The sequence below is a fragment of the Sceloporus undulatus genome, chromosome 1, assembly GCF_019175285.1.
Source record: "Sceloporus undulatus isolate JIND9_A2432 ecotype Alabama chromosome 1, SceUnd_v1.1, whole genome shotgun sequence".
Taxonomy (NCBI): domain Eukaryota; kingdom Metazoa; phylum Chordata; class Lepidosauria; order Squamata; family Phrynosomatidae; genus Sceloporus; species Sceloporus undulatus.
This window is the reverse complement of record NC_056522.1, coordinates 74,551,153-74,576,417: the sequence shown is the minus strand read 5'-3', so window position 1 is coordinate 74,576,417 and position 25,265 is coordinate 74,551,153. Positions and strand designations below refer to the sequence as shown.

The following is a 25,265-nucleotide window of genomic DNA, read 5'->3' as shown; positions in this document are numbered from 1 at the left end:
AACCCCCTGCCATGCAGGAAATCACAATCAAAGCATCCCCCGACAGATGGCCATCCAACCTCTGTTTGAAGACCTCTAAGGAAGGAGACTCCACTACACTTCGAGGGAGTTTGTTCCACTGTCGAACAGCCCTTACTGTCAGGAAGTTCCTCCTAATGTTCAGGTGGAATCTCTTTTCCTGTAGTTTGCATCCATTGTTCCGGGTCCTGTTCTCTGGAGCAGCAGAAAACAAGCTTGCTCCCTCTTCAATATGACATCCCTTCAGATATTTAAACAGGGCTATCATATCACCTCTTAATCTTCTCTTCTCCAGGTTAAACATCCCAGCTCCCTGAATCTTTCCTCATAGGGTATGGTTTCCAGATCCTTCACCATTTTAGTCTTCCTCCAGTTTCTCAATGTCCTTTTTGAATTGTGGTGCCCAGAACTGGACACAATATTCCAGGAGGGGCCTGACCAGAGCAGAATAGAGTGGCACTATTACTTCTCTCAATCTAGACTGTGGCTTTGATGTATTGCGGAGTTGATTAATATGTTCTCTCTAGGAATCTCTAGGTCCTCCTGTAGTGCAACTCTATGGTCAACTTTAAAAGTCGCCCTGAAGGCCCTAGGGATTCCCAGAGAGAACCCTCCACTGGGCCTTTGCAGCTCCTCCAGTGCAATTCTACGGTCAGTGTCTGGCAGAGGTTGAGCATAGAGCTGCCCTGGAGGAGGACCTAGAGATTCCTAGAGAGGCGTGTCTGTCAGGTTAGAGAACATGGCGCTTTGTGTTATTTTCCCTATGCCCCTGGCCCTGGCGAATGTGGAGGGCAAGGGCATACACTGCCGCTACCACACGCCAAGCCCAGCCCCCTTCAGCCGCCTCCCTTTATTGTTCTTCCCTCCGCTCAAACCCTAACGCCTTCAACCGCTAATTTCTCCTCACACCGAGGGGGGAGGGGGAGAGGAAAGGCGTGAGGGGAGCGGAGGCGCGCACGCACGCGCCGGCTGTTGACCTGACGCACGCAAGAGGGTGCGCGCACGCAAGAGGAGAGGAAAAAGAGAGGTGTGAGCTTCGGTCCGAGTATTTGTGCGGCGCGCGCTCTCGTGACAGAGCGGGGTGCGCGCGCCTAGAACGGTGTCTCTCTCTCTCTCTCTTTTTTCCTGCGAGAGAGAAAAGGCGGGGAGGGAAGCAGAGCAGAGAGGCGTCGCCGCCGCTCTTCTTCCGTGAGGGAAGCCAGGAGCGCTGCCTGCCGCCGACCCAGGAGCGAAAGGGCAAAGTCTGGGCTCCGGAGACGAGGACGAAGGAGGCGCCTGTCTTCCGGGCGAACACCGGCTCCGCAACCCACACCGGGAAGACCTCGGCCCGGCCCGGCCAGGCCCGGCCCCCTCCCTCCCTGCCTCCCTCTCTCCGTGTCGGTGGCCGCGGGAGCAGGGGCAGGATGTCGGCCGGCGGCGGCGGCGGCGTTGGCAGCCGGGAAGAGGAACGGCGCAAGCTGGCCGACATTATCAACCACTGGAACGCCAACCGGCTGGACCTGTTTGAGATCAGCCCCCCGACAGAGGTGAGAGGAGCAGCAGGAGGAAGAAGAAGAAGGAGAGCCCCTCGGGCCCTTCGCCTGGCTTCTCCCGCGCCTCCCGGGAGGAGGAAGCCCCGGGGTCTCCCCCTCCCTTTCTTTCTTTCCTTCCTTCCTTTCCTCCCTTTCTCCTTTCCTTCCTTCTCCCTTCCCTCTCTCCCTTATTGCCTTCCTTACTTTTTTCCTTCCTTCCCTCCTTATTTCTATCCTTTCCTTTCTTTCTCCATCCATCCATCCACCCTCCCTCCCTCTCTCCTTCCTTCTTCCTTCCTTCCTTTCCTTCCTTCCTTCTTTCCTTCCTTCTTCCCTTCCTTCCTCCTCCATCCCTCCTTTCCTTCCTTCCTTCCTCCTTCCTACCGACACCGAGGGAGGCTCCTCCCCTTCCCGAGGTGAGAGACCCAGCAGCCCCAGCATTGCACCGGCAGCCCCCCCTCCTCCTCCTCCATTTCCACCCACCGCCTTCCTCCATGTTACGCCTCTCGCAGGGTTGCATTTAGAGGGAAGGTGGCGGTGGCTTCATCCCCCTTCCCTCCCCCCCTTTGTTTTGATGAATGAGAGGGTGGCCTCCTCCCCGAGGCCTCCTGCCTTGCTTTAGCTCGGCCGGGACAGAAAGCCCTCTGCACCTGCTCTTCCATAAAGGCTGCATCCACACTGCAGACATAACCCGGTTTGGCAGCGCTTTAACTCTGTCTGGCTCTTTGCTATGGAATTCTGGGAGCTGGAGTTCGTTGTGGGCCCAGAGCGGAGCCACACAACAAGCTCCAGCTCCCAGAATTCCATAGCAAAGAGTTAAAGCGGAGTGTTCCCTGTAGAGGCCTCTTGTCCATCCTCTGGCATTCCCTGGTTGCCTGGCCTTTCCCCCTTTCCTTAGCACTTGCTGACCCTTCTCCTCTTCCTCCTCCTATTTGCCCCAGTCTCCAGCATCGGCCCCCGACTTCCCTCCGGTGCAAGCTGCCTCCTTCCTCACTCCTCTCCCTGCAGCCTCAGGGACCCGGCTTTTGGATGTAGCGCAGTCCATTTGTTTGGGGGATTTCCATCCTCAAGGGCCTTGTGGAGGCCTAGGAGGGGTATAAAGCCTGGAAGATGTGCCAGGAGAATTCCTCTGGACCAGGCTGGGAAGAAAGTGTTGTGGAATATTTTATATATAATATAATATGTAAATAAATAACATATAATATGACATAATATAAATATAATATAAAGTATTTTATATTATAATATAAAATATAATTATAGTAACAAAAAAGTTGGGAAAATATTCCTTGGCCACAGTTGCATTTCTTAAAGTGAGCCCCTGGGAATTGACAGACATGGGCAACTGCCTTTTAGATACTGGTTAGACTTTGTCAATGAGTTTCACACACACACACACACACATATATATACACACACAGACACACACACACAAAGTGTGTGTGTGCATGTGTGTGTGTGTGTGTGTGTGTATATATATATATATATATATATATATGGTTGGAACACTGCATAATTTCTTATTTAAAAGTTTCATTCACGTGGAAAGAAACTGGAGACTTTTGAAAAGCAACGTATGATGGCCACACCTTGTTGCTGCTGTTGTCACATTCGTTTTGGCTGGTCAGTGTGTGTGTGTGTACACATGAGTCAGGTATGAAATGTGATGTGGGGAGAGTTTTGATAGGTAGATGGTTTTCTTTCTGTGCAAAACAGGACTGTGATCCCTGTCGATTGGGTGGAGGTTGATCACGTGCCTGTTCCCAAGGAAAAGAAGGAAATTTACACTTGCGTTTGGCTCTGGTTGGTCCAAAGAGCTGTTGGCAAAAGCATCGACGCAAACAGTAGATTTGCTTTCTTTAGTTTCAGTTAGTTAACAGCAATATAGAACCTTGTCAGATTTCTTTTTTAATTGTCTGGAATTCAGCTTGGAAAAAAGGAAATCCTTTTCACATGATTTGTACTGAAGATGAAATTGCAATGCATATAGTACTCTGGGAATTTAATGGTCTTCTGTTTCAACAGATGTATTAATATTTACGGGAAATGCTAGCATTAATACAATTCATCTTAATTACTTTTGCAACAAAGTAGTCTGACACTTCAGAATTCTTTTCATACAGGATCAGACAATTAATTTTGCAGCAGTAATGGACCTCCTAATTTAATGACAGGTTAGAGTTGTACGTATTGTTAGCAGTTGCCAACATATGACTTGAAAGTCTGGTTTATCTTAGTTCAGCTATTCAGATCTGTTGTGATAGCTGCTGTGGTTGAAAAATCTATTTTTCAAGATAATGGGACTGGTTCAGCTAGAAAAATGTCTTGTCATTGTCAGTCCAATTAATATTGCATTGCAGGGCTATGCAGCGCTTCAGTTTAATCTGTTGACTACTACCTTAAAGCTTAATTTACATTTTATATATTTGAGTGCAGTATAATTCCTTCAGCACTTCTCATTACCAAACATGTAGGTTCATATGGTTGTTTATTACTACATTGTGTGCAAGGCACATGCAGAATGCTTGATGTGACTGACTGATACATGGGGTCACAAATAGGTTTTTGTCTGTGGTGCTCTGTAATGCTTACAACATTTAAAAAAGGAATTTTAGCTGGGTCCTTTTCTCATGAGTAGTGAGTTCATTAGGTGCACACACACTCATCCAAGACTTCGTTCAGTGGTGCTTCTTTCTACCCAGTCCATGCTCTGTTTCTTCCCTTCTCTTGCAGCACAGTTGAAAAACATCTTCTCTACCATGGCAACCAAGCTCTCCCTCTGTTCATTGTTTTTAGTGATTAGTGTGACCTTTGATGCCCCTGAAAGCCTCCTGCCAAAAAAGGGGGGGAGATATTTTTTTAAAACTGTGAGAAGCTTCAGTGAGCAGCAGTTTTGCTCTTAAAGACATTCCAAACTAGAAGTGGATGATGCCACTTTTGGTGTTGCTGGTTTTTTGAGGAGGCTTATTTGGGGCCTTGTTTTGCCTGCAGATGGTCCTGGGCCCTGGAAGTTACTCACTTCTCATCTAGTGTCTGAACATGATGTGGGAGTGTCTCCCATCACTAGTTCTACCCTGGGCATTTATTCTGCCTCTTCTTGCATGGCAGCTCTCATTTATTTGTGCTTACTACACATATTCTTGCATGGCAATTCCATGTATTCAAGTAAATGAACATACACTGTGAAAAGCTGAAGTGTGTCAAGGAAATATTTGCTGTTGGCGAAGGAAGGGTCCTTGAAGAAGATACGATGATTAAATGCAATGCTGAATGATATTGGCTTTCTGGAACTTATAGATATAACTCCAAATATGTTTGAATACAAAAAAGGTTTTGCAGTGTTAAGAATTCTTTACAGTTATTTCAGGAATACTTTACTTGCACTAAAAATGCAGAGTATTCCTCCATTGCAGATGTGCAGGATCAGAGATGGGGAAAAAATGGCTTGAGAAATGTCTCTTGATAAGTTGATGGCTGGAGTATATGGTTTGACTCTACATGTAACACAAAGTATATCTGACACAAAATAATGACTAGATGATGTTGACCATATACCTCAAGAGGATCATTTCAGGCCGAAGTGGTCCAGACTATGTGTCATTGCATTATAAACTGTGTTTCACACATATTCAATTATAAATTAATATCAGAATTATTCCTTAAATGGAAAAGGTAGTTTGAATTGGGATCAGAAAAGTGGCAATCATTTTTGTCCCTAATTGGATTAAATTTCCCCAAAAATATGGGGGAGGGAGCTTTAAACTGATTAATCAGCCCTTTTCCTACACTGTACCATACGTTGCTGTTAAGCAGCATTTATTGTTATTGTTACTGTTGTTGTCCTTTTCAGTACTTTTTCATATTTGGTTCATGCTTTTTCCCATCTTGAGTGGTTCTAGTCAATCAAGGATATCTATTGAATAAAGCTACATAGAATTGGTTGAATGCCAATGTCATCGAAGGCAATTTAACTTGTCCATAGAGGAAGGCCAGGCTTCTTCTCTGAGAAATCATCTATGTTGATGCTTCCTGTATTAGTGGGCAGCAGTTTCATTGCAGCATGACACAATGGGGAGCACTAATGCATTAGGATGCTCCCTTGCCAAGGAGCTAACTTCATAACTTTTAGAACCTATCCTCCCAAGTAGCTCAGACATGCATGAGCCAAAAATGTGTTTGAAGTTGGACTTGGTGTTTTGGAAGTGTAGTGGTAACTTCTGTTGAGCAACTATAATTAAGGTAGTCTTTAATTGATGACAGAGAGATCCTCTAATATGTTCAGAAGCGCTTTCTCCTATTTTTTTCTGTTAGCTGTTTTACAGAAGATAAGTTAGTAGCCTGTTTTTCCTTCACACCCATTATTCTCTTATGACAAATGCAGGAAGAATATCGGATGTGCTGTCTGCTTGTGTACAAGGGGCCTATGGAATGTTCACTTCTGTCTTAGATGATACCTTTGATGTGGGAATGCTTGGTCCTTCACCAACATATAAATTAAGGGTTTGGGTGGGGAGAAATCACAAGTGTCTGTCAGCTGGAATGTAAACACTTAGTAATGATTTTCTAAACCTAGTTTTGGGGAGCTAAATTGGGCTGACTTTTAAGTGTATTTGAAATATTCTTCAATGCTGTTCTTAATATTTAGTGTTTGGATTCCCTTCCCCTTTAAAGTGAAAGTTAATGCCAGGTAGAGTTACCTCTGTTTATATAGGTAGAGCAAAAAGATTAGACTTGTAACCAGATATTTACAGGTTTAGGATTTTTACTTGCTAAAATATTTTGTGAACATAAATTGCATTACGTTAAAGATTGAATTTTTTGGAGCATGGAAATTGTAAAGCATGCCTTACTATGTTTTGGAACTCTTTTGTGTGTGTCTGATGAATGAAATGTTGACATAGCTTCATATTTTGTAAATATCAATATTCTCTGTCAGTTTAGTTTAATGGTTACACCTGCTTTCTTATTCTGGCAAGGATTTGGTTGGCTGCATTGGTTTTATGTGGTGGATTCTCATTTTTAAGATGACATCTACTGTACCTGCCCTTGTTTTTGTTTTGTTTATTACTGTTTCTGTTGCTCTTTCTGAATACTGTAAACTTCTCCAAACAATGTAAATACATTACAAGGATGGATGCAAATCTTCTTATTTATTTATTTTTTGAAAGTGAAGGCTTTGAAACTAAGGCCTTGATATTGAAATTGATGCAAATGTTTGAAAATAGAAATGGGAGGGTATTAAAATAGTGCAAGATGCACTTATAAAACCTGAGTGTTTTACTGCTTTTAAAATATAAAATGCTCTATTTATAATTTATCAATTCTGTGCATGTTTATTTATCTTCAACGTATCTCATTATATATATGTAAATATTCCAAAATCTGGGGGGGGGGGACATTTCTGGTCCCTTGTATTTCAGATAAAGGATACTAAACCTTTATTATGATTATATAAAATACTAGAGAGGACTGCATATTTTACATCTTAGTTCACCTAACCACAGACTTAAATTTTACCTATTTAACTTTTGTATTGAACATTTGTAAACTGCACTTTCATACCAGAAGAATTCATAGTGGTGGACATGTGCCTTAGTTTTCTTACTAAGCAGAAGGGGGGAGGGGAGTCCAAAATAGCAAGATAACTACTCATCTTAAATGAAAGGGTGATTGGAATGTCTTCTTAATATTATGCACCCTCGCATCTTTTAAACCACATTTTAACTTAATAAGATTTTATACAAAATAGGGAAAAATTACATAAAATATTTTGTTTTATTTGTACATAGTCTAGTTCTACATTGATGCACTAAAGTCAGTGATTATAGAGATGAATATATTGCTTTGTTGTAGAATAGTTTGCAAAACTTTGTATTGCAGTGCATTAGACTAGGTACAGATTCTCTCATTTTATGATGTCTAAATGACAATATGTTTTGCATACCATCTTGAGCTGGAAAATAGCGGAATTTTAATATACAGTAAATGAAACAATGCTTTGGTGCCCACTGCTGATTAATTACTGCATGTGGGAGTGGCTGAACAAACCATGGACATTTTGTCCATGGTTTGTTTATGGAGACTTTTAAACCTAGCACTTTGTCTTGGCTGTTTCCTGACAAACCAGGAAAAAATTGTTTTTTCTCATGTTCCTTGGAGGAGAGACAAAGGAGATAACTGGTTTTGGATATTAAGGTAAGCATTCATTGCTACAGAGTAGCAATAGTTTCTGGACTGTAAATAAAGCATCTCTGATATTGCTCTCTATAATATTCAGTGTTGCGATGCCTGGAGCTTTCAGTCATTTGTCTAGTGCAGGGGTCGGCAACCTCCGGCCCACGGGCCGGACGCGGCCCGCGGAGGCAGTTGGAGTGGCCCCCGGCGGCAGCTGCCACCGCCGCCACCACCACCACCACCACCACCAGCGGCAGTTGTGGCTTTTTGCTGCTCTGGATGCTGCCATTTTTTCATCCAAAATGGCAGCGAAGTCTCGTGCGACCTTCTCTGAGGTCTCGCGAGACTTCGCCACCATTTTGGGCGAAAAAAATGGCAGCGCCCAGAGGCAAAGTCTCGCGCGACCACTGAAAAGGTCGCGTGAGACTTCGGCCTCCAGGAGGCCCGCTGCAGCCGCTGGAGCCCTCGAATAGGGCTCCGACGGCGGCACCGGGCCTCTGGGAGGCCCGGTGCCGTTGCTGGCAGGCGGGCTACCAGAGCCAAGGAGCCTCACTGCAGCGAGGCCTCCTTGGTCCTGGCTGGCTCTCTCCACCGGCGGGAGGGCTGCCAGAGCCAAGGAGCCCCTCTGCAGCGAGGCCTCCTTGGCCCTGGCCGGCTCTCTCCAGGCAGGGAAGGAAGGGGCGGGTGAGGAGGAGGAGGAAGGAGGAAGAGGAGGAGGAGGGAGGAAGGAAGGAGGAAGAGGAGGGAGGAGGAGGAAGGAAAGAAGGAGGAGGAAGAGGAGGAGGGAGGGAGGTAGAGAAGCAGGGAGGAAGAAGAGGAGGAGGAGGGAGAAAGAAGTGGAGGAAGGAGGAAGAGAAGGAGGAAGAAAGGGGAGGGAGGAACGAAGGAAGAGGAGTGCATTTCTGTGTATTTTCAGTGCATTTAATGCTAAAAGGTCTGCTGTAACAATGATAGTGGTGGTGGTGGTCATGGTGATGGTGATGATGATGAGTGAACTTGAGAGGCAGGCAACTACTGTTTCTGAAGCCGAGAGAGTGTCACCTTCCAAAGTGTGAAATGCACAAATGTGCTGTTGTGTGTGTTTTGGAATGCAGGTTGGGGGTGTTTGTCCAGAAAGGGACTTAGGAGGAGAGGGTGGGCACATGCCTCCTCCTCCTTGCGGGGCTTCAGTGGAGGCCCTGCCCCCGGAGGGTGGCTCCGCCCCTGGAGGGTGGAAGCTCTGCCCCCAGCATGCAGCCCCACCCCCGGAGGGTGGAAGCTCCACCCCTCAGCTTCGGCCCCCCAACTTGTCTGAGGGACAGCAACCTGGCCCCTGGCTCCAAAAGGTTGCCTACCCCTGGTCTAGTGTGTGGAAATATTAAGATATTATAAGAGGGGAATTCCTAGAAGGTACAAGAATTCTGACAGTGTATCTAGAATGGTAAGATGCAGTCTTGTTAAATAGAGTATTCTTTGGATGGCAGAGAAGCAGTCCACAATCGCATGGGTTATGATGCTCCTCATGCTAGCATTGTCATCACAAAGTTGAGATAGCAAATTATAGACAGATATCAGCTGCTTATAGTTCAGAACATCTTTAACAATTTAGAACATTGATCAAAATTTATGTTATTGTTAATATTATTGTCTGTCCTGCTTTTGTGTCTCAGTGCTGATGACAACCATGCAAATGCAGGTAAAATGATTCCCTAATGCTTCAGTAGTTCCAGAATTCTTCAGCTCATGCCCTTCTCTTCTTACCTGTACATCCTTACTCAGGGTTTTCTCTTGCACCTGTTGAAGTATATGAAAACCATTGAAATATTAACAGTAATTGTTCTTAATATTTCAGCGGTAGTAATTCATGTACATTTCAAATAACAATTTCTAATTTAATCTAATACATGTTACACTTGTGCTTCTAGTCTCTTATCCTGAATCGATGCTCCTCTAGCATGATAAGAGATTGAAGTAGAGGTTTCAGTCTCTGTCATAGAGAATGAAAGCATTTTGGAGGAGGGAGAGGGCAGGGTCTACATTCCAGCAATAGGTGGAGCCAGAGCTGGAATTACGGATGGGACTTTTTAAAAATATAGAACTGAAAGGACATTGTGAAGTCAAAGGCTTTCATGGCCAGCATCCTTATTTTTTGTGGGTTTTTTGGGCTATGTGGCTGTCTTCTAGAAGAGTTTATTCCTGACGTTTCACCAGCATCTGTGGCTGGCATCTTTAGAGAAACATCTTCTCTGAAGATGCCAGCCACAGATGCAGGTGAAACATCAGAAAGAAACTCTTCTAGAACATAGCCACATAGCCCGAAAAACCCACAAAAAACTAGGTAAGGACTTTCTCTAACCCCAACTTGCACATGGTTCCCTTTATCAATTTTCTCATTGAGAGATAGAGCAGAATGGAATAAATTATGTCAATAGTTTAGAGTGAGGCTGGTGAGGAGACATGGCCAGAGGAGAGTTCAGAGGTCCTGTTTGGGAGGTGGGACTGGACTTCTTTATCTAGCATATGCTGAATCCCTGTTCCCTAATACTCTTTTTGACTGACTAGGCTAGGATCACCTGTATCTTGTCTGAATTCAGTTTGTTTGCTCTCATCCAGTCCATTACTGGCATCAGATACTAGTTTAGCACTAAAACAGTTTCCTTGGAATTATATGGAAAGGAGCAATACATTTCAATTTCAGTGGTATCAAAAGCTGAAGAGTGTTAAAGAGTTACAGCAGAAACAACTGAAGTACACTTGCATTGTTCATCTTCTGCTGTGGGTCATCTACTAAGGCAATCAAAGCCATTTCCATCCCATGTTCAGGCCTGGAGACAGATTGAAATGGTTCTAGATAATCTGTTTCATCCAGGAACGCCTGGAGGGGGGATGCTTATGGCTTTGGGGATATTACTACTACTACTACTACTACTACTACTATTTATTTATATCCCTCATTCTTCCCAGTATAGGGACTGTTTCAAGTTAATACACTTGTCCCTCCATATTCTCTAGGGTTCAGGGCAAAAGACCCCCGTGAATATGGAAAAAACCCACAAATAACAAAAATACCATGCTTTTACCTTAGAGGACACCTTTCTAGGTCTTCCAGTGCAACTCTGGTCAACATCCGACAGACATTGGTCATAGAACTGCACTGGAAGAGCTACAAATGCCTAGTAGAGTATTCTCTCTAGAAATGTCTAGGTCTTTCAATGCAACTTTTAGTTAAACTTGACCACAGAGTTGCACTGGAGGACCTAGATATTTCTAGAGAGAACATATTCATCAAATCCGTGAATAATCAAATCCGCAAATATCAAAGCCGCAAATATGGAGGGATGAGTGTATGCTAAATAATTAAATAAACATATAAAAATCAAATTACAGTATGATGTTTAGGTGACTGAGGGACGGTACAGACCGGCCCTGTGCTAGGGTTGCCTCGGGGCACTCTGCCCACATGCCCCTCAACCCTAGCACATGATGAGGGCGTCACAATGGTGGCGCCCTGTGCACATGGGCGCCATCATTGTTACACAAATGTCGTGAGGCATCTGCACGGTGCCACGTGGCGCTTTCGTAATCAGTGTGCCAGTGGCGCACTTGTTATGTTGCTGCGGCATAAACCCCCCCCCCCACTTTTTGTGGGTTCTTTTTCCTCTGCAGAGAAGCCATGCAGTTTGGCGGCTGTGGCTTCCCTGTGGAGGAAAAGAAGCCACCGCTGCTCCAGACCATTTTGCTGGTATGTACCGGGCCCATGAGATTTTTCAGTTCAAGCTTTTCAAAAAAACAGTATAATTACTGATGGAAGCTGCTACTTCTGAATGAAAGCTTTATGCATCTAACAAATGGCATTAGCATTCATTTTCATTGAAAAATGCTGTTCTTCCCAAAGCCTGTAATAAGGCGTTATTTCTGGAAGTTCTGCGTGTTTAGGTTGTAGTCTTTCTACTTCCCTGGGAGTAAAACATATAAATCAACATAGAATTGCATTATAAGTCATTTGATAAAGGATTGCCAAGTGCACAAAGAAATCTGTATTCACTTTAATTTGGAACTTGTTCTGTATCATAGAGGACATGTGGATTGCATGATCAAATGCTTTAAAATAAGATTCTAGATATATAAATTACTTCAGAAATTGGTAAGCTTATTTTTTCAAAAAATAATGGGAATTACTAAAGGGAGCTACAATTTTAATTCATTTGATGGTAATTTTAAATCATTGATAGTAGCCTGGATTTTCAGTTGATCAACTACCTCTCTGATGTTGTCACTATTAATATTGCCTTCTCCCCAGTATTGGGATGCAGAGCAGATCTCAACATGGTTAATAAACAGATATAAGTAAAATGATATTAAGATGCATTGGAATGAATTATTCTTTTAAAACAGCAACTAAATTAAAAGCAATTAAAAAACACACCAGGGAAAACATTATAGCAGCCTCCATTCAAGCCCCTTCCTTAGTAGTTGCTACAAGATTGATTGAATAAACTCTCTGTGTGGTACAAAATAAGGCAATACTGTAGAATGAAAAGAATATCTGAGGTTTCAAGAGAGGCAAAGCAGTTTCTGTCTGAGGTTTCAAGAGAGGCAAAGCAGTTTCTTTAGTCTTTGGTGACTGAATGGTGAAAAGGGAGAACCCCTGCATTAACTCAGTGGTACTGCAATGCTACAGCCTACTCTGTTGAATTGGTTTGGTGGTCCTCTCTGTAATGTTGTAATGCAGGGATGGGGAAGGTATACATGCTATTGCTATTGCTATTGCTATGTGTGGTCTCTGAACTTAAAATGCAAACTTTTAAAACATAAAATGTAGTCTCACCATATTTGACAACACGGGCTGTTTTAGGCCCAGAAGAGGTCTTTAATTAACAAGAAAGTAAATTGGAAGTTTAACCCCTTTCCTGAAGCAGCGTGACAGTTCTCCCTTTCAGTATTCAGTATCCAAAGGCCATAGAGACTGCTTTGTCTCTGTTCTTGAAGTTAAACTCCAGTTTATGTCCTTATTAAATTATAAGGTACACCAGCCATAAACAGCCCATGAGCAGGCAAAAATTTAGTCTAAATGCTTTCCACATCTTTTGTGGTTGTGTTGAGACTTTTTAGTCAAATTTTAAAAATGCCAACATGGGTGTGATATGGGGGGGGGGAGGTTGATGGCAAAGAAGAGAATTGTGGGCCTTCATATTTCTGTACTTGCACAATGTGGCCCCTTGCCACTGGCCGTTGTCTGGTTGGATGAGTAAATACCTTTTTAAACACAGAAAGGAGAATGAGGGAGCCATATTTGGAACTATATTTACGCAGGGGATATTCTCCTGTTTGCACCAGACAACGAGGGAACTGGCTAATTTCCAAGCCTACTGCACTGGTAGGCCAGGGAATGGTCAGCTCTTCCCTAATGAGAGTTGGGGAACTGCTTTGGCATCCATGGGACTTTGAAGGGCTACATCCACCCTCACTGGACTACTGAAACTGAAAAGATCCTCCTCCAAGGGACCTTGGGGGATATTTTTAGGAAAAGTTTGGTGTGAGCTGGAGGGGGTCATGTGCTTCAAAAAAGGCCTCAAGGAATTCAGCTTTGCAGGCTCCACTTTCCCTACTTCTGACTTACATAGATAGCAGTGAAGTAAAGATAACAGACCAGATAATTTAAAACTGCAAGTGATATAGGACTAGGTTTTCCTAAAAGTTATATGGGATGGTAAGTTTTCCACAGAAAACTTTTAGTGCTGTAATGTTTTATGCTATATTTTTTTTTGCCAGATAAACTGAACTTGGAAGGATGAGTTTAGAAGCTTTTGCTTCTCCTGTTAACTACAGTACAGTGTTGGGTAACCACTTCCATTGGTTACACCTTGCAGACACTTTCCTTGCTCTGCAGTGTGTATGGGAGTTGGTCTATATGGAATTCCCTGTCAGTATATCCCAGGTTTCTCTAATCTTACTTTGTCTGATGTCACCAGTATTTTACAAGCATTCTAGTAGTCTGGTGCTTTAGGTATGAGATGAAATTCTTCTATCTTGATTACTGTTAACAGGCATTTATGAAGTGGATACTATTTTATATGAAGTAGTTTAGTTACTTGCAGAAAATAATAAAAACTTGGAACAGTTACTAAAGAAAGTCAAAGAAGAAAATGCTATGGTAGGTTTAATGATGAATATTAAGAAAACAAAAATAATGACCACAGAAGAGTTACATGAATTCATCCTAGGCAATGACAAAATAGAAATAGTCAAAGAATTCCCATACCTTGGATCAAACATTGTCCAGAATGGAGATGTGGTCAAGAAATAAAAAGAAGACTAGGACTGGGAAGGACAGCTATGGAAGAAGTAGACAAGATCCTAAAGTGCAAAGATGTAACACTGAATACTAAAGATAGGGTTATAAATTAAGATCGTCTAAGCCATTATATTCCCCATCACTATGTATGGATGTGAGAACTAGTGCTGGAGATGAGCGCTGAATATTCTGTGGATGACCAAAAAAACCCCAACAAATGGGTCCAAGAACAAATAAAGCCTGAATTTTCCCTGGAAGCCAGGATGACTAAACTTGAAGTTGGTGTACTGTACTTTGGAAATGCCATGAGAAGGAAAGACTCATTAGAAAAGGCAATGATGCTAGGAAAAGTAGAAGACAGTAGAAAGAGAGGAAGACTGCAAGCAGATGGAGTCTGGGAGTTCATGGGGCCTGAGCCTGCAAAACCTGAATAGAGAGTTAGAAGATAGGGGGTCTTGAAGATGTCTCATCCACAGGGTTGCCGTAAGTCGATGTTGACTCAAGGGCAGCCAACAACAACAACAAAGTTAGTTACTAAAATCTATGGTTGTTTTACTGATGGTCCTTAAGATTTGGGGAAGGGGGGAAAGAAACTGTTTTGTCTCATATCTCACAAAAATTTATTCCCCCAGCCAGAGTACAGTGGTACCCCGGGATACGAATTACCCAGCTTACGAATTTTTCGGGATACGAATAAATCCCATAGGGATTTATTGTTTCGGGTTACGAAGGTTTTTTCGGGTTACGAAAAAACCGCGGCGCTGTTTTCAATGGAGCCGCGGCAGAGCCGCGGCTTTTTTTCCATTAGCGCCTATGGCAATTCGGGTTACAAAGGTTTTTCGGGTTACGAAATTAGCCGCGGAACGAATTAATTTCGTAACCCGAGGTACCACTGTATTCTAAATTTACCCTAGTCTGTTTCAACAGCTACTAAATGCCACACATTGTGACAGAAAGGTCAATTTAAAACAGATAGAATCTTCATCCAGTGAGGATTTAATGTTGTTCGAACTAGTCAAATTTATAAAGTCTGCTCCTATCTAGGAATTTGAAATTATCATCTCCTTTTCTCTCTGTCTCTTCCTCACATTATAATCAACATAATAAGAACACATTCTAGGCAACATAATAAGAACACACAACATAAGCATATGTGTTTTTCACATGCAGCTTGTGAGTGTACACTTTCAATAGCTGTAGTTTGAAGTTGTCTTCTATTTTAGCTGTGACTTGTTTGTCAGAACTGCATGACAAACTGTATCTCAAGAGAAAGTTTCTTCCTCCTAGCTGTAAAAGAGCTGAACCTTGAGGCAAGCTATGTATGGAGTCTACTTGTCCTCATTTCATTAACTTATGAATAAAGTTTGTTCATGTGCAATGCCTGTCAGACTGTACAGTTTCAAAGTAGTTATGAACTGTTTTCAGCTGAATACCCATCAGAAGCATGCATGCATACCTATATATAATAAATAGAAAGCTCTTAAGGTATTCTAAAATCAGTATGTTAACAGTTCTTACTCTCTTCATTATTAAAAGAGAGGAAGGCCACATGCTAGATGGATGGACTCTATTAAGGAGAACATGGTTATGAATTTACAGGTCCTAAGCATAGCAGTAGAAGACAGGGATGATAGAGGGTCTTGGAGATATCTCATTCACTGGGCCGGTATGAGTTGAGATAGACTCGAGGGCACTTAACAAGAACAACAAATTTACCAAGCATCATGGCTTCTCTTATTTATTTATTTTCATTGTGAAAGTATGACAACTAAAGTTGCTTGAATTGAAAGATCACATGGTGAATTTTTCTTACTGTAATCCCCCCCCCTTTATCTCGTCTGAGGATCAGGGAAATCTAATGTTCCTTTTGGACTCTTGTTATTCAAGGCTGCAGTAGGAGGAGTTAAATTGTCTAGGAATCTTCTGCTGTTTCTGAAAACTTTCTGACTTCAGTGATTTTCCTCCCTAGAACTGCAGCCCCATAAATCACAAACCACAATGTAGATTAAATCTGTTTGAGATTGCAGATAAGAGGAAGAGAGCAAAAAACCTGTTGTCTGAGTTGTTCCATTCACTTGACATTTTATATCTCCTAAATTGAAAAAAAAATGAACATGCCTTTTGTTTATTAAATGCAAGGGGCTAAACAGACCGCCCCTTTAGAGCGGCGTCCTGTCTCCCCTTTCCTTGCTGGATAGGGGCCATAGCAACTACACCCTGCAGTCCTGATCCGGCGTTTTTCCAGCCCTAAAAAGAACTGCAAAATGCCGCTTCTTTTGGAGCTGGAAAAAGGGTGTCTTTGCCATGTCAGCGGCACTTTTCAGCACTCCTTTTGGTGTATGTCATCTGGATGTCACGCCAAAGAAGTGCCGCGATGCCACCTGCTGTGCAGTTGGGAGGGTGGTGTGACGGTGGCTTAGGAGTGGAGTTGAGGCATGTGCTCTGCTGCCCCCCCCGCCCCCACTCTGCTCCGAGGCCGGCGTTAACTGCTGGTCTGTTCAGCCCCATAGTCAATGTAAATATACAAAATTGGATGCAGATATGTTTACTGTGTTAGATAATTCTTCAATTTAATATATTCCAGGGATACTACGTCCCAAATTGTCCATAAGATTATTGAGAAGCCTGATAGGTTCGCTTACAATTCCATTGTATATGGTCCACCAAACTGAAGCAGATATTCACTCCAATGATACCTCTGTTTAAAGTAAATGGGACTTCATGAATGCAATATTTGCACTCTCCTGGGACTTACCTAGTAATAAATTCATGTATTGATAGTAACATCTCCTGAGTAGAGTCTTGCTCACAGATGTTCCATTTTACAGAAGAGTCAATTTGTTATGTGAAGCAACTTCCCTATTTTTTTCTCTCTGCAGCCTCTTCTGCCCTGAAATTTGCTCTAAAGCATCTGGAGATTTCAGAAAATATGTTCTGAAGGAACAGTGTCTTGGAGTAATGTAGCACGGGAGAGAGTCATTGGTGGAAGTTCTACTAGAAGGTTCTTTTGCTGGACTGCTTTATATTTATGATCAGGTCTACTTCTTTTTAATCATGTCTGGTTAAGATCCAAACCATAGGACTGTGTTGTAAAGTTGCTTTATGTTGTCCACCTCATGCTTGTTTTTACTCACCATCTTTAATCTCTTCCGCCTCCTTTCCAGTTTTAAAACCATGTCTTACTAAACATTTTCACACATTTTTCCATCAAGATGAGGAATGCTGTTACTTCTTAAACTTGATTTGTATCTGACCAGTATTTTTGTGTGAATATTTTTATGTGGCAAAGGCATCATAGTTGCTGTCTTAATAGTTACGAAGGAGGAAAAGCTTCTCAGGTAAAGCTTTTGTCTTGGACAGCTTAATAGTTAGACGCTTTGTGATTATTTGGTGTGATAAGTTCAAAGATTTTTTTTTGGCCAGGATAAATTAGTCTAATAAATTTCCACCATTAGAGTATCTACCAAAAGCACTGCTCTGAAAGAAAACAGAGTAAATGGGGCTGCCTGGTTGTCTTAAATTTGCACAGCTGTTTAGATTGTAAGAATGATGACTCACATGACCCATAGAGGTGTTGTGAAAAAGTTTCTTGTTTGGCCTGTTTAACTGAAGGTGGAGTAGGAAGCTATATGATGAAATAATTACTAGATGCTGATGTACTAAAATGCATAGATGGTGAATTTGGAATTTATATTTCATGCTAATTTAAAAATCTCTCCTGTAATACTGAAACAAAATTTTATGTCAGTACAGTACATGTTTCCCTTCTTCGATCCAGTCACTGGGTAATTGTCAGTTCATAATGAATGTGTTTTCTGGTAGGGAGCTGAAAGCAAATTCCCTGCCTGTGATTCATGATGATGAATCCAGTCTGGCCTCTCTTTTCATTCTAAGGGTGTTAAAGGGTCACACATAACTTAATTTGAGACCCCCTTGCTCTGTGATGGTCTTCTCTCTCACTTAAGCCACATTCCTGGATTGCACTGGCTGTGTGCTGTAACAACAGGATTTTCTGAAGACCAACACAGTGTTGAGGAAACTATGAAGCAGCTGTGGCTTAATATTGGTCTACCCAGTAGCTAGGGCTACCATTTGATTCTTTTTAGTTCTGGAACAGAGGGTGCTGCATCATGTGATAACTCACTGGCAGCATACCTGAAAGGTGTGGGAATGAATGGGATACTCTGGCATTCTGTTACTATGTGTTATTAGTATATTCTCAGAATGGTGGCCTGCTAAATTAATACTTTAAATATTGGACTGTTTATTTGATAATGATTGACTGGTTAGTTGACTGTGTTACTTGACCAACTTTACTGTGTGGAAAGTCCAGCCTCAACATAGAAAAAAAATCCTAACTATTATAGATTGACCTATAAAAAGTCCGAGTGTGTGTATTAAATACATGTGGCACAGTAAGCAAGAACCAGTGTAGTGGTTTGAGCATTGGACTACTACCCTGCAGCTGAATTTCTGCTTGACCATGGAACCCACTGGGTGACATTGGGCAATTCACACACTCTCAGCCCCAGAGAAAAGCAAACAGAGCCCCCCTCTAAATAAATCTTGCAAGATAATCCACTTTAGGGTTGTCATAAACTGAAAATGACTTGAGGTTCATAATAGTAACAACAAAAACTTCAACAACAGTAAACAAGTCAATGCTGCAATGGTGCACAAAGAGCAGCAGTGACAACCACTTAGACAATAAAAGCTGATAGCCTGAAGACATTTGTGTTAGCCTGTTGGGAGCTTGCATAGCAGAAAAAAAACATATTTCTTTGCTCAGTGGAGGGGACTGAGTTTTCTCTATTTATTTATTTATTTACTATATTTGCTGTATTTATACCCCACTCTTCAGCCCTTAAGGCTCTCAGAGCAGCTTGTAGATAGTTATTCAGACGGTTCCCTGCCCTCAGGTTTATAATCTAAATTAACATGATGCAAAAGGAAAAGGGAATGGTGGTGAGGAAGGTGATAAGTCCAGTGGTTCTTCTCTCCCTCTGAGTCCTGGACCATGGCAGATGGACTGGAGGGAGGACCCTTCTTCTTGCTCTGGCTAGCCCTGAAGGAGTTGGGCCTGCCTTTTCATTCCCTCCCAGACCAGATGATGTCAGATGGCATGGAGGGAGGGATCTTCTTCAGGCTAGCCCTGATGGAGTTGGGCCTGCCTTTTCACTCCTTCTCTAGCAGCTCACCTAATTTCTAGGCTTGTTGCAGAGAAAAAACAATGCATACCATACTCTCTGTGTGCTAGCATGCAGTTCTTGATCACGTATGGGTAGTAGGCTTGTGCTCAGATGCAACAGACAGCAAGCAAGTTTTTTTTTAAGAAATGAAAGGTTGTATGTACATTTGCATGGTAATTCTGTACTCTGAACTAACATGTGGAAGATTCTTCCCATTGTGAAAATTGGTTTTTAAGACTGATGTCGCAAACATACAGATTAACCTGCTAGTGAGGGAGGAGCAGCTATAGAACTTGTAGAGGAGGATTTGCACATCAATAATAGTTCTAGCTCATGCTGGTAATTGTCATTGTCCAGCTAGTCAATAATAATTTTTTTCCTTGACAAGAACAAGATTGGTCTTATAAAATGTCTTCCCTTTGCATCATCTTTGAACTAATCACCTTATATGAAAATATATCTGAAGTTCTGTTTTTCTGGAGGTGTATGTGTTGATTTATTTTTCTTAGCTTCATGGAGTTAATCTGGGAACCCATGAAAAACCTGTCTATGCAAACCCATTGCTAATCAAGATACTGGCCGTGTATTGAGATACATGCGGTAACATACTTTGGGGGTGGTGTGGGAATCTTTGGTTCATTTACATCAGGTTGATGAATCTTGCAGATTTATGGGCAGCATATGGGCTTGCTTTTGTATACATGTTGAATAAGCACTCAATAATCAGATATACATTTCAGAAGATTAATATGGTGATGTTTGGCAGAAATAATAATAATAATAATAATAATAATAATAATAATAATAATAATATCCTGCTATTCCCCCAAATTGAGACACAAAGTTTGCAGATTAAAAAACAATACCATATATACTCGACTATAAGTCGACCTCATGTAAAAGTTGAGGGCAAGTTTTGGGGTCAAAATTATGGATTTTGGTATGACCCGTGGATAAGTCGAGGGGAACATTTAGGGGCATATAGCAAAGAGTCTAAAAGATGAAGCAAAGCAAAACAATGTCAAAGAACTTACAAAAATCCAGCAGAAATAATTCTTTGTGCTTAGTCTCAAGACTGGATGGACAAGAGAGTAGAAAGGGGTGAGTGCTTCACATATTATACTCTTGCTTTTCACTAGGAAATGGTTCCTTCTTTTAAGTTAAAATTAAGATAAAATACTTACATTGACCCATGGATAAGTCAAGTCAGGTTTTTGGGGTCAATTTTTTGATCTAAATTTCTAGACTTATACATGAGTATATACAGTAAGTTAAAAACATAGAAAAGTAGGTATTAAAATAGAATTAAATTGGCAAACTATTAAAATACATCACTCATTAAAAATAAAATGCAGTTTTAAAAGATAAAGTGCTTAAAAACAGTACATGTTAAAACAATTAAAAATACTAAAACTTAAAACAATGAAATGGAAATAAGTTGTTGAATCTTAGATTTTAGTTCAAGACTAAGGAAAGACATCCTTTTGGAAAAGGATTTTCCAGAAAGCTTGTGTCCATACTGCCTTTGGCCTTTTCATATGGAATCGAAATGTGTGAGTACAATTTGTATGTTTGCTTGTTAGGCAACAGTAGTGGGGAGAAGGGGAAAGGTGAGGACTTCTTTTTTCTTCTTCTTAACTAAAAGGGAGATTTTGTTCTGCATCAATTGCTCTGACTCAGTGATAAAAAATGAGGCTGAAATTTATGCTCTATGTGGTTTTAGAATGGATGCAACATACACAAGATGGCCTGTATAGTTCTTGCTATCATGTGATACTTTTGTCTGGGAATGTGGTATGATGGAATGCTGCTCATACTATCTTATCTAACTCAGCTTGCTAAATTGACACTGATTTTTCTGGGGCAAAGAAGAGTATTTTCTTTTGAACGTATAGCAAACTAGATGGATTATTCAAGTGGTACTTTGATGAGCTTGGCATGTAAAATGGTGTGATTTTTATGTGTGTGTGTGAATTGGTATGTTTTTGTTTTCATAACACTATTATGGAAAGGGGTTTTGGAAGGAGATTACTTGCTCACTCCATATGACACATCCCCATAAGACTTCTCTAATTGCTTTTTTTTTGGGGGGGCGAGGGGGGTTTGGTTAAAGGATTTTTTCAAAAAAAATTCTACCATCCTATATAAATGTACACAACATCAAAGTAATTAATATATACTAATAAACATGCAGACTTCTCTTGAGCCGAAGCTTTTTGATACTTTAGAAACATTCGAAGTTGAAATGTTAAATCTAATTCAAATTAAATGCTAAAAGATGTTATTTCAAACTAAAATTCAGATTCTTACTTAAACTCAAAAACATAATAGGAACTATAATCCTGACATCGGGTCACAAATGTTGTTTGAGTAGAGGTCAGGAAGCTATGGCTATTCTGATGTTGTTGGACCCCACTTGTTATCATCTCCTACCATGAACAATGCCAGTTGGGGTTCATGAAAATTAGAACAGTATCTGGAGAGCTGTAGCTTTTCCACTTTTTTTAATTTAAAGAGAGAATACACTTCTCGTTCCAAGCATTTCAGGTATGGGATACTCAACCTGCACCTTGTTTATTGATATTGTTAGTGCAGATTTGCATACTGATTTAAAGACCTTAAGCAAGGGGAAGCCATCCACGTACTCTCCATGCATCAGCTGACTAGCCAGGAGTCCAAGATACATTTTCTGTTACCTCAGTTGACTGTTACATCTGTTTTCAGTGTCAGAAATGGAGGGTTCTGGGGAGGAAAGGAAAGACATACGTCAATTACAAAATAGCAGTGAAGAGAATGATGCCACAGACACTGATGCAGATAAAGAGAATATTGTTCATAGGCTGTTTACAGTGGAGGAATTTAAGAGCCTATGAGTTGAAAAGAGTAGTCCAAACATTAAGTTTAGAATAGGGCCAAAATGGGTTACTGGGTGATGATGAGGAATAATCTGGTTTGAGGTGCCACAATAAACTACAATTCCCTGGATTTCCTAGCAGTAAGCCAGGGCAGTTAAAGCGGTCTCAAACTGGATTATTTCTGCAGTATGTTTTGAGCTTTAGAATGGGACACTCCATTAAACACTAAAAGATCAGAAGTTACATTAAAAAGAGAGTATGGGATTCCTTTAAGTCAGGGGTAGGCAACCCTTTTGAACTGGGGGCCAGGTTGCTGTCCCTCAGACAACTGGGGGGGCCGAAGCAAAAAAATAAATAATTAAATAATTCAAAAAAATTAAATAAATAAACTGAGACAAATGTAGGACAAAATTTTCAAATGGAAGACACACAGAAAAATTTGCTGATTTTTTTAAAAAATGTTAAGATAAATGCATGTTTCTGAGACTTCTATAGACAATTGCCCCACCATGCCCCTCGCGCGAGACGCCAAAGGCCCCGGCTGCAATCGGCGACAGGACCGGGCTGGGGCCGGTCCCAAGGCCTCGCCGGGCCACATCCGGCCCGCGGGCCGCAGGTTGCCTACCCCTGCTTTAAGTGTTCCTAGTGGATGACTCAGTTGCTGTGTGTATTTCAGGACCCATTGTCTCTATGGTGGGCCACACAGTTCTAAAACAAGTGCACAAATATAGAGCTGAGGCATTGCTAAAGAAGGTGCATGGAGTTTAGCCTTAGTAATTAGGAGTTCCATTGCAACATCAGTGTTTGCTAGGGCAGCTGTACGTTGGGTAGAAGATATTTTGGATTCCCAGGAAAGGAGCAAGCAGTCTGTAAACAAGACTTTAAGCAGAAATCAGAGTGCCTTACAATATATTGCTAATGCAAGCCACAATCCAGTGGCATTTGCAGTGAGTATTGTTATAACCACCACAGTAGCATGTATGTCATTTTGGCTATGTCACCGGCAGACAGACCAAAAATGGAGAAATAATTTGATGTGTGCATCATTAAAAGGAGGAATATCATTCAGAGGGAAGGCCCTGGGAAAAGTTTTGGTAGAGAGTAAGGACAAGAAGCAAGTAATGCCAACCATGCAAAGAAATAAACTGGATAAGAAACCATTTTGGAACAGTTACTCTTCCTTTTGAGGTTGAAGAGGTTACAGTAGATAGAGTGATTACAGCAATAGCAAGTATCAATGGAGCAGGAATAGATTTCAGTATGAAAGTCATGAATTCCAACAACCAGGAATGTTATCAGGATACCCTGTTAGGGTGGCTGATAGCAATATTGATATGGAGAACAATTCAGTGGGGAAGATTGCTGCATTTTGAACGGACTTGGACAGAATTGATGGATTGCTGAGTAATTCAGGTGGTCACTCGGGATAGAGAACTTTGTTTACAAAAAAAAGCTATGCGACATGTAACTTCTCATACCTGTTCCAAGAAACAAGGAAAAATAGGAGATAGGCAAAGAAGTAAATCATATCCTGCAAATCGGAGAAATTCAAAGGAGTGTATATTCCATCTTTTCACAGAGTCTATAAGCAATGGGACTTACAGACTTATGTTAGATCTAACATTCTTGAATGGATTTGTAAAATATCAGAAGTTCAGGATGGAAACCTTACAAAAAACCAGGGAAAATTGGCAGATAAAGTGGTTTCAGTCGATTTAAAAGACACATAGGTCCAAAACACACTGCAGAAATAATCCAGTTTTAGATCACTTTAACTGCCCTGGCTCAGGGCTAGGCTATCCTGGGAACTGTAGTTTGTTGTGACTCCAGAGCTCTCTGACAGAGAAGGCTAAATGTCTGACAAAACTACAGTTCCCAGGGTTCCCTAGCATTGAGCCAGACAGTTAAAGCGGTCTCAGATTGGATTATTCCTGCAGTGTGTTTTGGACTATAGTTACACATTCCTATGGCTCCAGTTTGCAGTTTTTATTTAATTTCAGTAGCAATTTTTACCAGTTGAAAGCACTTCTTTTTGGTTTGGCTTTTGCTCCAGGCATCTTCACCAAAGTGTTGATTGCACTAGTAGATACTAACACAAAAGAAACACAGGAGTGTCTAGAAAAGAAAACTATACCTAACAAACTTGAGGGAAACCATACAAGGTACCAAATATAATATTTAAAAAAAATGAGAAAAGTAAGTAAAGAACATACAGTGACTCCTAATAATGAACTAAAATTACATAAACAAAAAATATGAAGAAAGTAACAAACTTTTATGTAATCATTAATAGAAAGTAACAGTGTTTTGCAAAACTGACTTTATTCACAAATGATACTTATTATACCAGTACTTGTATGAATTACTAATGTGCTAAATAAAAGTCCATGAAAATAATTGTGTCTATCACACCAACTTCATGTAAATACTACTTCACTTCCTCGGGTGTCAAGATTGATTAAATCTTCATAAACTGTATCCTTTAGTAGGGAGTTGTATGAGCTTGCATAAAGAACAATAACAGATATTGAAAAACTATGTTAGTATATGTCTGCCTCTGGAGTTGTGAAGTTGTTTCAGAAATATATGTATCTTTTACCGTTCTTCATGCAAGCTCATATAGCTTCTATGAAGTCTGCAGACATAATGCATTTGGCAAGAGTTTTAGCACTTCTAATTTCAACAATCCAATTAACCTAATGGGCAGGATTTATATGAGAATGTTGCCACAGTTTCTCCTACCACATCAGATGGCCATTCTATGGAAGCACCATTACAGAGTGAGTCTTCCTCAGTCTCTGAAGCAAGACTTAAAATGATGGCTTCAGTACAAAAGTATAGAGGGAGGAATATTTTGCATAAACCTGGCAAAAAAACAATAGTAACCACCGATGCAAGTCTCGGCAGATAGGAAACTCATTGCAAGGGACACTGGTTTCACGGAGAGGGGACACAGATGTGAGCACAACATAAATTATTATTTAGAATTAAAAAGAGTGTGGTTAGCACTCTGAGGATTTTCAACCTTAATCAAAGGCAGACACATTCAGGTGTGTACAGATAACATGCCAGTGAAACCCTCCATTTGCCATCAAGGGGGATTATGTTCAATACCCATAATCATGGAATTAAACAAAATATGTTGTTGGACCAAGAGGTCATTGCTGTTTATAATGTCAGTGGGCTTACAAAGGGCTCATAAAATGTCCAGGCAGACTGTTTGAGCAGACACAGAATCCATCTG

At 41.3% G+C, this 25,265-nt stretch overlaps 1 protein-coding gene across 1 annotated transcript in view; it reads left to right on the top strand.

The window, feature by feature from the left end:
* The first annotated feature begins 931 nt into the window (after positions 1-931).
* The window catches only part of AFDN (afadin, adherens junction formation factor), a 131,885-nt gene continuing 107,551 nt past the window's right edge, over positions 932-25,265 (top strand). Inside the window, 1 exon segment of the mRNA XM_042456793.1 lies at positions 932-1,544. Within this exon segment, the coding sequence (XP_042312727.1) occupies positions 1,422-1,544 (123 nt within the window). The 5' untranslated portion in view covers positions 932-1,421.